Below are 16,788 nucleotides of genomic sequence, written 5' to 3'. Positions count from 1 at the left end.
CAGAGAGGGAGAAATTGAAAATGAGTGAGAGTGGGGTGATAGAGGAGGCAATCTGCTGGAAGAGAGGAGATGTCATGGGATCAGTTGTGCATGTAAAGAGTTTTGCCTTGGCAAGGAGAAAGGCCACCTCATTATATGACATGGGGTAGAGGCAGAAATAATGGCAGAAGGCATCTGGGTGATGTAAGATTAGGAGTGGTGGGGGAAAGAGGGAATTCCTAGTTAATGGCATCAGTTTTTTTTTCTGTAAAGTATGAGAAGGTGTTCTCAGCAGAGAGAGCTGGAGCAAGGGGATCATGGAAGATTTGAAGAGGGATGAAAATGCTTGGAAGAGTGGGATAGTGAGTTAATTGGGCAGGTGGAAAATGATTGCTTTACAGCAGTGAGGGCCCAGTTGAGGTTACGTAACATAAATTTGTAGCAAACCCACTCAGCAGTTTCATGATTTTCTTCAGCTTCATTCAGCAGCACACATGTAAGAATGCTGTGTGCTTGCTCCCATGCTTTTTTAGCATGATGTTTTCAGTGATGTTGTCAGATGCCTTCAAGGAGGATGAAAATGGCATCAAGGTCAGGTACTGCACACTGGTGGTAAATTATTGAACTTGAAAAGGCTACAAGCCAAGATTAAAGTGAAGGAAGAGCTGGTGCATGACTTTTTGTTTGCAGATCATTATGCACTCAGTGCAGCCTCAACAGAATATGGATTGATTCTCTGCTACTTTTGCTAATTTTAGCCTGACAATCAACACCAAGAAAACAGAGGTTCTCTACCAAGTCAGTATCACACCACCAGTTACAGAAAATGGAGAAGTTTTTAATAAAATTTTATTTTTTCTGATTACATGTAAAGATAGTCTCAGCATTCATTTTTATAAGATTTTTAGTTCCAAATTTTTCTCCCTCCCTCCCTGTCAAGATGGCAAGCAATCTGATATAGGTTATACGTGTGCAATAATGTTAAACATATTTCCGCATTAGTCATATTGTGAAAGAAGAAGCAGAACAAAAGGGAAAACCCATGAAGAAAAAGCCCCCAAATTGAAGGTAGTCTGCTTTGATCTGCATTCAGACTCCACAGTTCTTTCTCTGGATGTGGATAGCATGTTCCATCGTGAGTCTTTTGGAATTGTCTTGGATCACTGTAGTGCTGAGAGAACCAAGTCTATCATAGTTGATCATCACACAATGTTTCTGTTACTGTGTACAATGTTCTCTTGGTTCTGCTTACTTTACTCAGCATCAGTTCATGTAAATCTTTCTAGGTTTTTCTGAAATCTGCTTGCTCATCATTTCTTATAGCATAATAGTGTTCCATTACATTCATATACCACAACTCACTCAGCCATTCCCTGAAAATGGAGAAATTTTGAATGCTGTGGATAAATTCACTTACCTTGGCAGTACACTTTCCAGGGAGGTCCACATAGATGATGACGTTGACTCACACATTGCCAGAGCTAGCTTAGTGTTTGGGAAGCTCCAAAGGAAAGTGTGGGAGGGAAGAGGTATTAGGCTCCTTACCAAACTGTAGATCTACAGAGCCCTTGTGCTAACCTCATTGCTGTATGCCTATGAAACCTGGACAGCATACCAGCACCATGCCAGGAAACTGAATTGCTTCCATTTGAATTGTCTTAGGAAGAGTCTGAAGATCACCTGGCAAGATAAATTATACGGAGGTCCTTCCTTGATCCAAACTTCCAAGTATTCAGATTCTACTACAGAGAGCACAACTTTGAGGGGCTATTCAAATGCTTGCCTAAAAGACTGACAGAGAACTCACCCATGGCAGGTGCTCAGAAGAAACAATACAAGAACACTCTTAAGGTCTTCCTGAAGAACTTTGGAACTGATTGTGAGACCTGGGAAACACTGGCACAAGACTATCCAGCATGGTGTGTCCACATTAAAAAAGGTGCTGTACTCTATGAGCAAAACAGAATTGTAGTTGCTCAAAAGAAACTTGAGATGCACAAATTTAGAGATATCTGTGCTCCAAATAGTCCTATGGACTATTTGTGCCTGACCTGTGGTAGAGCCTTCCAAATTTGTATGTGGTCTGCTCAGCCACTGTCAGACACATTGTACCTTGACCCTGACATAGTGATGTCATTTTGATCCTCTTCAAGCACGAAGTACAATAATCAACTAATGTCGGAACATAGGCAATAGATGGTGGGAGTGATCCAAGGCTGAGGCTTGGCAGCACAGAATCAGTGATATGGTAAGAGGTCAAAGGATTGGAGAAGAGAACATTGGAATGTTGAACTGGTTCACCAGTGGGTCAATCATGATGGGAAAAAGAGGAGGAGAATGTAGGGCTTATGGCCTGGGAAAGAACTAAAGGGTTGAGGGATTGAAAAGCACAGTATGGAAGAAGAACAGGATGTGGAGTTGCAAGGCAGAAGGAAAGATGGGATGGCAATTTTCAAAGTGTAAACTTGGAAGTGGTATATTTGTGTTTGATGGCAACTTCAAGGGTATAACTATCTTTGTGAGTGGTTGAGGAAGAGTAAATCATATGAAACAATTGAGCTGAAGAACTATGAGGTAGGGTGTTTGAGGAAGTATCAATATGTATGTTGAAATCTCCTCACAGAAGGACAGGTATTGAGGAGGAGAGACTATGAGCCTGGCACTGAACTCACTGGGGAAAAAAGGAGAGTGCTGTGGAGGGCAGTAGAGAGCAGCTATTTATTATATTGTAATATTATTAGAGAGGCTATAATAATATAATATTATGTATTTACAATAGTATTTTATTAATATATGCAGAAAATATTTGGAAAAATACAGCGCTCATTTATATAACATAAAAGTGTTAAAGAGCACAGGAATAAAAGAGATTTCTCCTTAGAGTTATCAAAGGAATATGTATCAAACTGTGAGTTGGCATTATTTGTAATGGAGAAACACTGTAAGCTTTCTCAATAAGATCAGAGGTAAAATAAGGTTGCATAACATAGTCACTATTATTTGACATAGTGTTGAAATTCTAGCTATAGTGATAAGCAAAAAGGAATAAGAAAAGGCCAAGAGGAGGCAAAACTATCTCTAGATGATGTGGTTTATTTGCAGTGCTTCTTAAACTGTGGGTTGTGACACCGTATGGTGTCATGAAAAATTTTGCAACAGTAGAAGGTTTCTGAACACGCAATGACTAAAAATTAATTAAAAATCAAATGCTTAATGAATCTGAGGTGTTTCTGGCAGGGCTTGTCTATCAGGCAACTTCCCTCAGCCTTGGTGCATTGCCCCTGCTGTCAAAACAGAAAAAGGGGTCCTGGGTGGAAAAAGTTTAAGAAGCTGTGATTTAGAGAATACCACAGAATTTAAAAAAAGTTAATTGAGACAATACTTTCAGTAAAATAGCACAAAGCCTAAATTCTATACTTTCCACTTCTACCCATTGTTTCCACTTATGCCCTTTGGGCTTAATCTGAACAAATCTAATCCCACTTCCATGTGAGAGTCTTTGACCTTTCTAATATCTAAGACTCTAAGGCAGCTATTCTGTTCCCACTAAGTCTTCTCTTTTCCAGACTAAATGTACTCAATTCCTTCACCATCCTGGTTGATTCCTTTGGACACTCTAGAGGAGTGACATTGTCAATATCTTTCTTAAACTACGGTTCTCAGAATTGAATACAGTGCTTCAGATGGGTTTTGAGAAGAGTCAAGTACAGTAGTACTACTGTATTAGTTCCCTATTCCTGGGAGCTATGCCCTTCTTAATTTAGCCCAAGATTACACTGACTTTTTTTCCTACCCACCATATTGAATTTGAAGTTTGCTATTCCCTCCCTTCAGATCAGCTTTTGTCTTATTATCACCTCTCACATCTGATAGTTGAGAAGTTGATTTTTTTGTACCTGTGAGATATGTGTGTGTGTGTATACACACATATATGCATACACACACACACACACACACACACACACACACACACACACACACCCCATGGATGATATGTATGTCTACATGGGTGGTCTAAATGTATAGACACAGGTCAGGCAGCATGGATGGATATCTGGAATTTGACCAGGACTGTTTATAACTATATTGTTAGCAACCTAGCTAGGAGGAGAGGGGCTAGCAGACCCCAGGAACATCCTGAAATTGGGTATTCTTTTTTTTCAGAGAGTGGTATCAGATTAGAATGATATCTCCCTGCTTCCACCAAATATTTCTGGTCTAGGAGTACAATAGATTTGAGACAAAAACAGTTTCCCTGGTCACCCTAATGGAAGGGAGTCACCCTCTACCAGCTTGGCTCACAAAGGTGGTTACATGAAGAGCCATTACAAATAACAAATAGCAGATAAGCCCATTTATTCAAGCACACAGTGAACAAATCACAGGTGTTATATAGATGAGATTAAAACAAAGAGTACACATGAATAACTCTTTAGGTGGAAGAGAGGAGAGATCTTAGCTGGAAACAAGAGTGAGCACCTGATCTCACTCAGCAGAAACTCTCCAAAGTCTCTAGAGAGGCAAACTGGAAATCAGGGCCATGTTGAGGGGCCAGCTTCACCTACATATCTTCAGCTTTCACTGTCTGCCTCACTCTATGATTCTCTGTTAAAGAGCTTCTGGAACCACATGTGTTTCTCTCCACAGTAAGTCCTGTCACAAACTCCACCCCTTACATAGGTATGTAATATGCCTCAGCATTCTCTCCAATAATTAGGAGTCACAAACATTTACTAAGCCCTACTATGTGCCAGGCTCTGCGCTAAGCACTTTCCCAAATATCATCTCATTCGATAATACTTGACCCCTCCCAGGTTAGGCCTCCAGGATCAGATGTGGTCCATGTGAGCCCAGAGTCTTTGGAGGACAATAGGCTGTGGATTACAATAATATGTGGCAGCCAGAAGCAAACTCAATAGGCTTAATGACATCTGACCACGCAGAGTGTAATGGGTCCTTAATCTTGAATGCTGTGCAGGAAGATAGGGGGCATATATTATAGAGCATTAGGCCTGGAGTGAAGAAGACTTGAGTTCAGGTTTGGCCTCAGGCACTTACTAATATGACCCTGGGCAAGTCACTTAACTTCTATCTGATGCAATTTCCTAAACTGTAAAAACCTACTTCCAAGAGTTATCATGAAGATCAGATGAAATAATATTTGCAAAGTGCTTAGCACAGTGCCTTTCACATAGTAGGCACTTAATAAATGCTTGTTGTCTTCTTCCTCCCCCTTCCCTATGCCCCTCTCAATGTAGCCTAAGATTGGTAACCTCATCAGCAAACATGGATTTAACTATTATTTCTTTGTAAAAGTCACCCAGATCCTCATATACAGCCCCAGGCTTTCCACTGAGTTTCATGACTCACTTCTATTAACCCATTCTCAAATTGGGAATGAAGAGCCTAAGATCCAGACAAAGTCCCTAGGGGTGGAAGGGTGAAGTTCAGGACAGTCCAGGAGAAGGAGAAATCACCCAGAGTGGGCTGTCTGTCCTTGGCCTGGGTCTAGAGAGGAGTTCCAGTTGACACTGTTCTCACTACAGGAAGCTTTCCTTTGGAGGTGAGGGAAGGCAGGGGGGGAGGAATTCTTCTAGGGGCCAATATGGACCTCTAGCCAATATGGCGGCCTCCCCAGCCTCTGTCCTCCAACCATGCCTGGTGCCATTCTTTTTCTCTGCCCAGCAGCTGCTTGGGGAATATATTCATATTTGTGGTCTTTCAGCAGAGTCAGGAAGATGAGTCAGTTATAGCTCCTTCCTTGCCACCCCCTCTGCCCATATACACACAGACACACATGATGATTTGTAAACTAGACAGATGTAGAGGGTAGTTTGGGGGTTTTCTACATTTTAAAAATGATCCATGCCTGGTTATTATCTACAGTTTTCAATTATCTATTCCCCCCTTCCCCATCACTGGTTATGGGGAATGGACTTTATCCTGCTTGTGGGAGATGCACATCAGTACAATGGATCAAAAACCAGGAGGACGACCTGGGGTATAACCTGCTCTGTTATTCCTTTCCCAGGACGGGGGGTAGGAGGAGGGACAGAGTTGCTGTCCACTCTTAGACCTCTGACCATTTTATCTCCTGATTTTGCATGTGAGCACCATCCTCCCTTACCTGATACGTGACCATGTCACATGCTCCTCCCCAGGTGTGTCTGCTTCTTCCACCTTGGGCATCTCTTTTGTCCTTTCACGCACACTCCCAGGGCAGGGCAATGCTCTGGCCCAAACACCACCAGGAAGATTTAGGGTCTTCTCCATCAGGCCTCTGTTAATCATTCTCTTGGGAAAGGTCATTCACTGTGAGGTCATTCACATAGTGCCTGGGCTGTTTCCCTTGGGAAACTGTCTTGACCCCACCCCTACAGGCCCCCATAGGCTCCCCATCCAGCCCGGGGCCATGAACTGGCCCTATCAGCTGCGTTGGCAGAGAGTACTCCCCAAAGGATCTCTGGGTTCCCAGACACAGACAGACACATACAAACACACACGCACAGCTGTGCCGATGCAAACACAGATGTACAAGCACACAAACACAAATACAATGCACATACAAAGAAACAGGCACAGACCCATTTCTCATCTTAAATGACAAGACCCCACAGTATGCACTTTCAGCTTTGGTCAGAGTACTGCTTTTGCTGCTCACTGCCCCAGATGCCAAGTTTAGTCATACCAAGGGTGGTGGAGTGTCAAGAGAACCAGACTGCAAGTCAGGAGATGTAGGACTGAGTCCTGGACTTCCAATTGCCTCCTTATGTGACCTTAAGCAAGGCAGTCGACTCTATGGGCCTAGATTAGATCATCTCTAAGTACTTCCCAGCTCCCATAATCTGTGTTCAAAGGTCCTTCCCAGCTTCCCAACACCAAGAGATTAAGTGATTTGCCCAGGGTCATTGCAGCCAGTTGGTGTTAGAGGTAGGATTTGAATCCAGGGCTTTCTGCCTCTGAGGCTAGTCATACATCCACCATATCATATGCCTATCTTCTTTTTTTTTGAAGTGTTTACAACTTTATCCTTTGACTCTTTTATTTATAAGTTGGCAGTTCTACCTATCCTTCATTTTCTTTTTCATGTCAAGTATTAAAGATTTCCTTGTATTTTCTCAAATTTGCTTATTTTTTAGCAGTTAACCAAAATAAATGAGAATATTGAATGTTCCTAAACTTAAAAAGTCCTTAATATCTTACTGATTGTATTTGGGGGTTTTCGGTTTTCTCATGGAGAAAAACAATTAATTTAGTCATGACTCAACCTTATATATTGTCAACCTGCTACTTCTACAATGTAATCCTGAAGGGTAAAATTTGGTATATGTCGTCCTAATTTCCATTGCACGGAGAGGGAGAAATCATCAAGAAAATCTTTAACCGTCATATGGAAAGCCTTGAAAGTCCATGCTTTGCCCTCAAGGTTCAATTATTATCTTTTATGCACTGCTCAATCCATTTCGTTATCTGATCTAAATTACTCTCTAGCTCTTCTGGTACACTGCTGGGCATCTGGTGTGCTATTTCATGCTTATAGGAGGCCATGGATTCTTCATAAAGAATTTGGTAAATTTCACACTGAACATTGTCCTGTAGTTTCTTTACACTGCATCCTCTCTTTTCAAGTCTCATATATAATACAGAATTATCTGTTTGAAGCACAAAAAGTATAAGAAACCATCATTCAGGGAAGAAGTCACAGCCATGGTAATCAACAATAACTGTACCTTCTTTCATTTTATTTTCTAACTCATCAAATACTCTGTCTTCATCCAAAATGGGACAATCATATTCTTCGTTAAAGCCATCATACAACTGTCCTTCTTGTGCTAAATCACCCACATTAATGTGCGTCAGTCCTGTTCTTGATGCAAGTTCTTTACTTAGTGTGGTCTTTCCAACTCCTGGCATACCTGTGAGCAGGATATTGGGCAGCCTCGTGGTTACCATAACGCCAGCTCTGCCCTGGTTGCCTGCCCTCCACGAGGGAAGAGGCGTATGCCCGTCTTAATGTGATTCCAAGTCCCTAAACCAAATAACGTGAGTTCTCTGTTGGCTAATGCCTGGGAACTTTGGGGATCTCCTCTCATAGATTCTCTCTAATGTGGCAGGGCAGGGTCCAGGGACAATATACTCTCCCCCCATAGAGATACCTGGAGTTGAATTCCAAGGATATGAAATCTTTTATTATAAAAATCAATAACTTAAATTAGTTCTGTACAAGTTTCAGGGTGCCTTGGCTTATGAATAGCCCAGGTTCACAGTCATCATGTTGGGAAGGGAGACTTTGACCACATTCCAGGTTCAAAATGGAAAGATACTTCCTTTCCCTTTGGTGTCTGTAGGAAGAAGCTGGGGAGATGGCTCAAAGAAACTGAAACACCCTCCCCCCAGACAGTGGAGGGACCCCAAAGAGCCTAAGCATCAGTGTTGGGCTAGTAAACTTTCCAGGGACATCATTGGGGGTGGGAGGACTCTTGGTAAAAGTGAGTTGTTTAGAATTTTTGTCCATTTTTGGAGAATGTTGCACAGACTTGGCCATAACTGGCCAATCCTAGGAGAGATTTAGAGCAGGGATCTTTAACTCGAAGTCCATGGATCCTCTTGTAGGGGAATAGATTTCAAGAGGCCCATGATCTTGGATGAGAAAAAAAAAATCACATCTTTATGTTCACTAATCTCTGACTGAAATTTAACATTTCCTCCAATTGTGAATTAAAAAAAAAAACCCTGATTCTGAGAAAGGGTCCATTAGCTACACCACATTGCCAAAATAGTCCATGACACAAACGAGGTTAAAAACTCCTAGATCATAGAGTTAAGAAGAAGATGTAGAGAGAAAAGGAGAGTGGAATTTCTAAAGTGTGGAATGCTCTCAGCGCATGGGTATTCCACATGGGGGACAAAGGATGTATTTCCTTTCTGTTTCTGTATCTTCAGCACCTAATGCGGTGTTTGGCATGCAGTAGGTATTTGATGAATTTGATAAAATCTAGACCACTCCCTCTCCCTTGTTTTCCTATTGACTGATTCCCAAGCCCTCAAAACCAGTAGATTGGAAGACATGAATTCCTCCATCTCTAGAAATTTTTAAGCTCATGAGTCAAGTATGATGCAGAAGGAATTCCTATTCCTGTCCTAGACTGGATGTCCTCAGGGATCCTTTCCAGCTGTCTATGAAAGCCCAGCATCAGAGCTGAGCTGTAAGCATCTCAATCCCACTCCAGCTCCGCTAGATTTGGCACCTATCAAGGCGGGATACAGAGCCTAGATCTGAAGAATGCTTAGGGCTGGGCATAGTGGGTGAGTCCCTGCCCTGAGGCAGTCCAGATCCCATCCAAACAAACTCCCTGACAAGTCTAACGGAGTCTCTGTGTTGTCTCAAGCCTAGGTAAGGTGTCTTTGGGTCTTGAATGCCTTTGGAAGTGGGAAGGAGCACCATCTCCTAGATTAAGTCAAGAATAGCATGTCCACAATGAGGCTGGTGATGTCAGCATCCCCAAACATTGGATGGAAAAAGAGGGAGCTGAGCAGAGCAGGAGGGATGGACTTAAGGGTGGAGGCCACAAGGAGGATGCGGGCAAAGCAGCCCCTGTCCACAGGGTGACGGAGCGCCAAAGCCTCCTGAAGGACTTGCTCTGCCTCGCGATGCAAGCTCTCCACGTAGGAAGCAGTCTGGAGGCCTGGTGTGTCTGCAGAAAAAAGAGGAAAGGGGAGAGCTGGTTAAACCACTGCCACCCTGCGAGAGGCAGCCAGGTGTGATGCGGCAAACACGGGGTCACGAGTTTGGAGGGCTGGGCTCCCACACCTGCCTTTATCAAGAGCTTTCTGGCTGACCTGGGCAAAGTCAGTTCTCTCTAGTCTCCAGGATTCTGCTTTTGCATCTGGGAAATAAGAAGCTTATATTCAGTGGTGATCACTTATGCCCCTCCCAGCTCTGACATTCTCTGTTCTAAGGCTCCCACCCCAGTTCTGACATTCTATGTTCTAAGAGCCTTCCCAGCTCTGACATCCTGTGTTCTAAGGGCCCTCTCAGCTCTGACATCCTGTGTTCTAAGGGCCCTCCCAGCCCTGACATCCTGTGTTCTAAGGCCCTCCCAGCCCTGACAGCCTGTGTTCTAAGGGCCCTCCCAGCTCTGACATCCTGGGTTCTAAGGGCCCTCCCAGCTCTGACATCCTGGGTTCTAAGGGCCCTCCCAGCTCTGACATCCTGGGTTCTAAGGGCCCTCCCAGCTCTGACATCCTGGGTTCTAAGGGCCCTCCCAGCTCTGACATCCTGGGTTCTAAGGGCCCTCCCAGCTCTGACATCCTGTCTTCTAAGGGCCCTCCCAGCCCTGACATCCTGTGTTCTAAGGCCCTCCCAGCCCTGACATCCTGTGTTCTAAGGGCCCTCCCAGCCCTGACATCCTGTGTTCTAAGGGCCCTCCCAGCTCTGACATCCTGGGTTCTAAGGGCCCTCCCAGCTCTGACATTCTGTGTTCTAAGGGCCCTCCCAGCCCTGACATCCTGTCTTCTAAGGGCCCTCCCAGCTCTGATACTCTCTGTTCTAAGGGCTACTCTCTACCTCTGTAATTCTGTGTACGGTGAAGGGTTTTTTTTTTGGCAGGGGGGCGGGGGAAGTGAATTTTTTTCAAATCAAAGTCTATTTTCTCTCCTCACTTCCCTCTAAGGCCCTGCCTAGCTCTCACATTCAGTGTTCTAAGGGCTCTCTTCACTATCTCACAATTGTCCTAGGGATCCCTTTCCAGGAAGACCTCTGGGCAACTTTACACGCTCTGCTGTGTCCAGCACTCTATGTATGAAGTCCTGTTATCACAGCGGGAACTTGCCTGTTGTGTTACAACTTCTCTGCGGATCTATCTGTCTTCTCTCTCTCTATTAGTAAGACCAAGTCTCCAGAGATGTTTGCATTGCATCTCCCTCCTCAGATGTAGGATTTCGTTCTGGGAGGGTACTTAGAGGACATCTAGTCAAACCTGAGGACGGCTAGGCAGTGCAGTGGATGGAACGCTGGATGTGGGGTCAGGAAGATCTGAGTTCAAGTCTGGCCTGAGGTACTTCCTAGCTGGGTGACCCTGGGCAAGTCACTTCACCCTGTTTGCCTCAGTTTCCTCATCTATAAAAGGAGCTGGAGAAGGAAATGGCAAACTAATCCAGTATCTTTGCCAGGAAAGCCTCAAATGGGGTCACAAAGAATCGGGCACAACTGAAAATGACTAAACAACAACAAATCAAACCATTGCATTCTATAGATGAGGAAACTGAGGCCCGGAGAGTTTAAGTGATTTCCCTGACGCCATACACAGAGTCACGTTTGAACTCAGGCCCTCTGATTCCAAATCCAGTTGTCTCTTCACTTTACTCTGTTAACTCTTTCCCTCTCACAGCCAGGCCAGGACTTTGCCATGATGGGGTTCTCAGGCTGGGGAGCGGATCACCTCTTCTGACACTTTGCCGATGAATGGCTCCAGACCTCTTCATCAGCATAGGCATGGTGATGCCACTTCTTTCTTCCCTCTTCCCAAAGTTGCTTCCTTTCCTAAGAAGGCGTGTGTGTGTGTGTGTGTGTGTGTGTGTGTGTGTGTGTGTGGTGGGGAGGGGGGCGCATCCTGGCAGTTTTGAGTTCTTATTCTCCCTGGACGTAGGGCTTCTTCCCCCTAGGCTCCCCACAGGAGCTTTGGCTATGTGAAGGTAAGGCAAGAAGGGGACAGATGGGCCCTGGATAAGGTACTGAGGTGATTAGCTGAAAGGGAGCTAGGGTGGGATAGAGGAGAGGCAGGGATCCTCCACTCACCAGGATTAAAGAGGATAGCTCCTTTTAGGTAGGCATACTCCTTGGGGCTCAGGTCCAGACTCCAGAACATATGTAGGCAGCATTGGAGTCGATGTACCCCTGCAAGTGTGGGCTGGGGTCTTTGGGGTTCTGGGCTCCTCTCCTCCAGCAGAATCTTCTTGAGCATACTGGGGGCTGGCATCTCAGTCACCTCAATGGTCACCGCATCCTGGGCCAGCCCCAGGAGGAAGAGGGGGGCCCAGCAGTTGGCCAGCAGCAGTCTCTGGTCCCCTGGGGGCAGCAAGCCAAAGGAGGGCAGGTTCTGCAGGAAAGCGACTGTCTTAGCCAGCACGCCTGCTGCTGCCAGGCAGGTGTGCTGTGGAGCTCTCAGGCAGACGGTGCGGTGCCGGGCACAAAGGCAGTGGGCATGAGATGATGGGCCCCGGGACCGGCTCAGCAAGGAATACAGAATGGCATGTTGGCTGTCTCCACGTTGGCATTCACATGCTGCGGAGCCTGTAGCGGGCCCACCCAGGCTCATGGTTGGGCAGCGAGGTAGGTCTGGGAGGTCCGGCAGGGAAAGAGGACTCCGCTGCCAGCCCAACACCGTTCACTCCCTCTGGGGCCTGCTTGACACACCATCTTAGCCTGCGCTTCTGACTCTATTTATAATCCCTCGGGTGGGAGGGGGACCAGCCCCCACAACCTTGACTCCACCAGGGAAGTCCTATTCATTGAAAAACAAGATGACCCTGGCACGGTTGGCTGGGGAAGTGGCAGGCGGGGAGGGGGAGGGCAGGCAAGGGCTCCACGTGGCCCTGATAGGGCTTTTAGTCAATGAAAGGACCAGCTGGGGTCACCCGGCAGCCCGCTTTATCGGATGACTCAGGCATGATAAACAGGGCCATTAACCCAGCCGGTACCAGGACACCAAGGCCCCAGGTATACAGTCAACATCGGGGACATGGCAGGTGTCAGCATACACACACACAGCCCTTGTCTGCGCCAGGGGCCGCCCAGAGGGGAAAACAGCCTCGAAGCCTGACCAACCTTGGACAGCACAACCTGGAAGTCACCTTATCAGCTGCTGTTTGTTTAACCTTGGGCCCTGCACTGGAGGTTTCTGAGGCACTGGCTTCTGGGTACACAGGATCTGCAAAGCTAGAGGGTGCTTATCTGGGCCCCTGCACCTCAGTTTCCTTATCTAAAAAATGGGGATAATAATAGGCCACCTGGCCCACAGGGTCTCAGTTTCTACCTACGTAAAATGAGGAGGTTAGACTATATGATTTCTAAGGTCTTTCCAAGTTTGACAATTTATGTTCTAAAGGAGCTGCCAGCTCTGACATTCTGTGTTCCAAGGGCCCTCCCACCTCTGAAATTCTGTGTTCTAAGACCTTTCAACTCTGACTTGTTCTAAGAGCCCTTCCCAGTTCTCACATTGTATATTCTAAAGGCCTTTCCAGCTCTGACATTTCCATGTTCTAAGGGCCCTCTCAGCTCTGACATCCTGTGTTCTAGAGTCCCTCCCAGCCCTGACATTCTGTGCTCTAAGGGCTCTCCCAGCTCTAACATTCTCTGTTCTAGGATCTCTCTGACTTGTTCTAAGAGCCCTTCCCAGTTCTCACATTGTATATTCTAAAGGCCTTTCCAGCTCTGACATTTCCATGTTCTAAGGGCCCTCTCAGCTCTGACATCATGTGTTCTAGGGCACTCCTAACTGCCATTCTGTGTTCTAAGGGCCCTCCCAGCTCTGCCATTCTGTGTTCTAAGGGCTCTCCCAGCTCTGACATTCACATGTTCCAAGGCCCCTCCAATTGTACTGGCATGGTTCCCTGAATCACCTCTTCTCTTACTGTAGCCTGAAGCTGGGGCACCAGGAAATTCTAGAGGAGACTCCCACTTAGCTGAGCTGATAAAGAGTTCTCCTGTTGCCTGAAGTTAGAGCCACGCTTTGAGTTCTTGTTATTGACCGTGTGACTCCATTCTCTCTCCACTGGCCATTCTTCTTCTCAAAATGGTAGAGCTCTGTCTAGGCCGAGGTCACCTGTGCACCTCTCTTAGCTTGTAGGGAAGTGTTCAGCTCAGCCCAGACCTCTGCCTCTTTGAAAAGAATCCCTCAAGCCAGAGGCAGGACCTTTTATTAAAAGATGTGTGTTCTATGTTCTCTGTCCTTGGTCATTCGACCAAGCACCAGCCTGCCTTGGAGTCAGTTCCCTTATTCAGTGTACTGTTACTTTTCTGCTCTGTTCATAGGGCAGCTAGGTAGCACTGTGTTTAGATACTGAGCTTGGAGTCAGGATAGATCTGGGTTCAAATCCTGCCTCAGACCCTTTCTAGCTTTGTGGCCCTGGACAGGTAATTTAACCTCTCAGTCTCAATTTCCCCATCTGTGAAATGGGAATAACAATAGCTCCTATCTTATAGGGTTGCTGTGAAGATTACATGCAATAATATTTCTAAAGTGCTTCATAAACCTTAAAGTGCTGTATAAATACTAGCTATTATTATGACTTTGTTAAGGTGTCTATCTTAGAATAAGCTCCCAGAGGGCATGGCATTTAAAACATGGAATATCAGCGCTGGAAGAGACATTAAAACACAAACGATTGTCGACTCTATAATCTAGGGCGTTAGAGGTGAAAGGCCTTAGGACATAGAGTACCAAAGCAGGACCTTGGAGATCATAGTGTATGGCCCCCTTTGGCAGTCTGGTGGAGTCAGGGGTAGCCTGGACTCCTGATCTAGTCTAATGCCTTCATTTTACCATTGAGGAAACCGAGGCCCAGGGGATGTTAAGTACCTTTCTCAGGATCTCAAAGAAAGTAAGGGACAGAGCTGAGGCCCAAACTCAGACCCCTAGATTCTCAGCCTTGTTGACTGACTGACTAGGTTCTGCCTCTGGACGTGCTCCCTTGCTACGCTTTATGGCAGAGTGCACTAGAGGCAGCAGCAGTAGCCACACAAAGTAGGAGGCAGGAATCTTTATGACCCACCATATTGCCTCTCCACGTCTGACATCCCCACTAGGGAAAAAACTTTGGGAAGTCTTTAGCAGTCCATGAAGAGGAAGGTGAAGGCATCAAAAGGAGCAAAATGAAGAAAGCTGAACTCATACAAAACATCCCAAAGGCAAGCAGCATAGACGCTTAGATCTTCTACCTAGGAGGAGGCTCAGAAGTTTGCCTGGTCCAGCACCTTGCCTCCAGGCATGTAAGTTTAGCATGGATGCCCTGGCCTGGTTTTCTCATTACCTTTGGGTGACTCTGGAATTGCTGAGCCAGAACTGAACATACATGTATCCAGTACATACATGCATGCATACATGCATACATACATACATACATGTATACAAAAGGTGGCATCTGCTAGCATCTCAGACTCTTTCCTTTTCTGCTACAATCAAGCCAGGACATCTTTGAGCTGGTCCAAAACTTAGGTTTGGGGCAGGGCCGCTGCCTGGTATCATCTCCACTTATCCGGCAGTTACTGTGAGCACGTGGCTGCCTGTCCCTTTGTGCAGATCTTTCCTTCCTGATAGGAGGCAAAAAGTCCTCCAACATGAATGTGTCCAGGCAGGGACACAATGAGTTTAGAGGTGCCATCAGAGGTCCCCTCCAGAAACCTGGGTGGGCAGCAGAGTCCACTAGAAGCAATAGCCACAGCAAGTGGGAGGTGGCTGAGAAACAGTAGGTACCCCTAGACAGTGAGTGACCTCATGGGCACTGCAAGTTCTGGGCATCAGGCGAGCCTGGCAGGGAGCCAGCCCAGAACCTGAGCAACAGCTCCCCTACCTCTGTTGACCACGGGGGTCTGCCAGTCAAGCATAAGGGCCCAGCTGGATCCTCTTATGACTTTTGGTTGTCAAGTGCCCAGACAAGGGCCCGGTCAGGACCTCCTGCCTTGTGTGGATACTGCTTCTGCCTCCGGTGACTGCGGCTCCAAAGCGTAGCAAGGGGGCATTACTCAACCAGGCGGCAACAACTGCAATAATAGCGAACACTTACAGAGTGCCAGCTGTGTACCAGGCATTGTGCCAAGTGCCTTACAATTATTATCTCATTTGATACAAGCATTTATTAAGTGCCTACTATGTGCAGAAAAAAATAGTCCCTGCCCTCAAGGAACTCCCAGTCTAATGGAGAGACGACACGCAAACAAGCGTGCACCTACTCGAAGAAGGTGACCTTAGAGGGAGGATACTCTGAGGTCCCTTTTAACCCTTCCCTCCCTGGATTTGGACGCCGCCACCCCCCTCGCTTCTCTTCCTGTTTGTCTGACTCCTCTTCAGTCTCCTTTGGGGTGTAATCGTCTGTGTCCCGTTTCGTCCCGTTTCGTAAATGTAGATCTACCCCTGAGGGTCTGACCAGGGACCTCTCTGCTTTTCTCTTTCCATACTCTTTCTTGCTGATCTCATCCAATCTTACAGGTTCGATGTCATCTTAGTCTATGACTGCTAGATAGTCAGCTTTGCAGCTGATTGGCACAGCTCTGGACCTGGAGTCGGGAAGACGCCTCTTCCTGAGTTCAAATCTGACCTCAGACACTTGCTAGCCATGTGACCCTGGGCAAGTCACTTAACCCTGTTAGCCTCAGTTTTCTCATCTGCTGGAAATGGCAAATCACTCCAGGATCTTTTCCTAGAAAACCCCAAGTGGGATCACAAAGAGTGGAACACGACCCAAACAAGCAAGCATCAAAGATCTAAAAAGCCAGTCGTAGTCTTTCTCTGGAGCTCCAGTCACCTATCACTAACTGCCTATTGAACATTTCACAGCTGGAGGCCCCACAAGCACCTGGATCTCCACATGACCAGAACAGAATTGAGTTTTCTTCCCCAAACCCACTCTTACCAACTTCCCTACTTCTGAGGTTTCTGCTTCCCTCCGCTTTTGCCCTGTTCTCTCTCTCTCTCTCTCTCTCTCTCTCTCTCTCTCTCTCTCTCTCTCTCTCTCTCTCTCTCTCTCTCTCTTTCTCTCTGTCTCTGGCTAGGCAGTGGGGTTCAGTGACTTGCCCAGGGTCACACAGCTAGT

The 16,788-nt window shown here is 46.2% G+C and overlaps 1 protein-coding gene and 1 pseudogene across 1 annotated transcript; both read right to left on the bottom strand.

Moving 5' to 3' along the window:
- Positions 1-7,407: 7,407 nt before the first annotated feature.
- On the bottom strand, positions 7,408-8,063 carry LOC110206140 (adenylate kinase isoenzyme 6 pseudogene; annotated as a pseudogene).
- Positions 8,064-8,146: 83 nt separating this feature from the next.
- On the bottom strand, positions 8,147-12,400 carry NR0B2 (nuclear receptor subfamily 0 group B member 2). Its single transcript, XM_020983229.2, has 2 exons — positions 11,777-12,400; positions 8,147-9,674 (listed from the first exon to the last, which is right to left on the bottom strand). Exons 1-2 carry the CDS (start codon positions 12,294-12,296, stop codon positions 9,433-9,435), a joined length of 762 nt encoding a protein of 253 aa, XP_020838888.1. The 5' UTR covers positions 12,297-12,400; the 3' UTR covers positions 8,147-9,432.
- Between the last annotated feature and the right edge of the window lie 4,388 nt (positions 12,401-16,788).

The sequence above is a fragment of the Phascolarctos cinereus genome, unplaced genomic scaffold, assembly GCF_003287225.1.
Source record: "Phascolarctos cinereus isolate Bilbo 61053 unplaced genomic scaffold, phaCin_HiC Scaffold_726;HRSCAF=1367, whole genome shotgun sequence".
Lineage (NCBI taxonomy): Eukaryota > Metazoa > Chordata > Mammalia > Diprotodontia > Phascolarctidae > Phascolarctos > Phascolarctos cinereus.
This window is presented reverse-complemented; position numbering and strand designations above follow the sequence as displayed.

Excerpts from the sequence above, each read along its gene's own strand:
- NR0B2 (XM_020983229.2), bottom strand. The coding sequence starts at position 12,296 with ATGAGCCTGGGTGGGCCCGCTACAGGCTCCGCAGCATGTGAATGCCAA. Across the intron at positions 9,675-11,776 it reads AGCTATCCTCTTTAATCCTG|ACACACCAGGCCTCCAGACT; the intron begins GTGAGTGGAGGA and ends TTTTTTCTGCAG.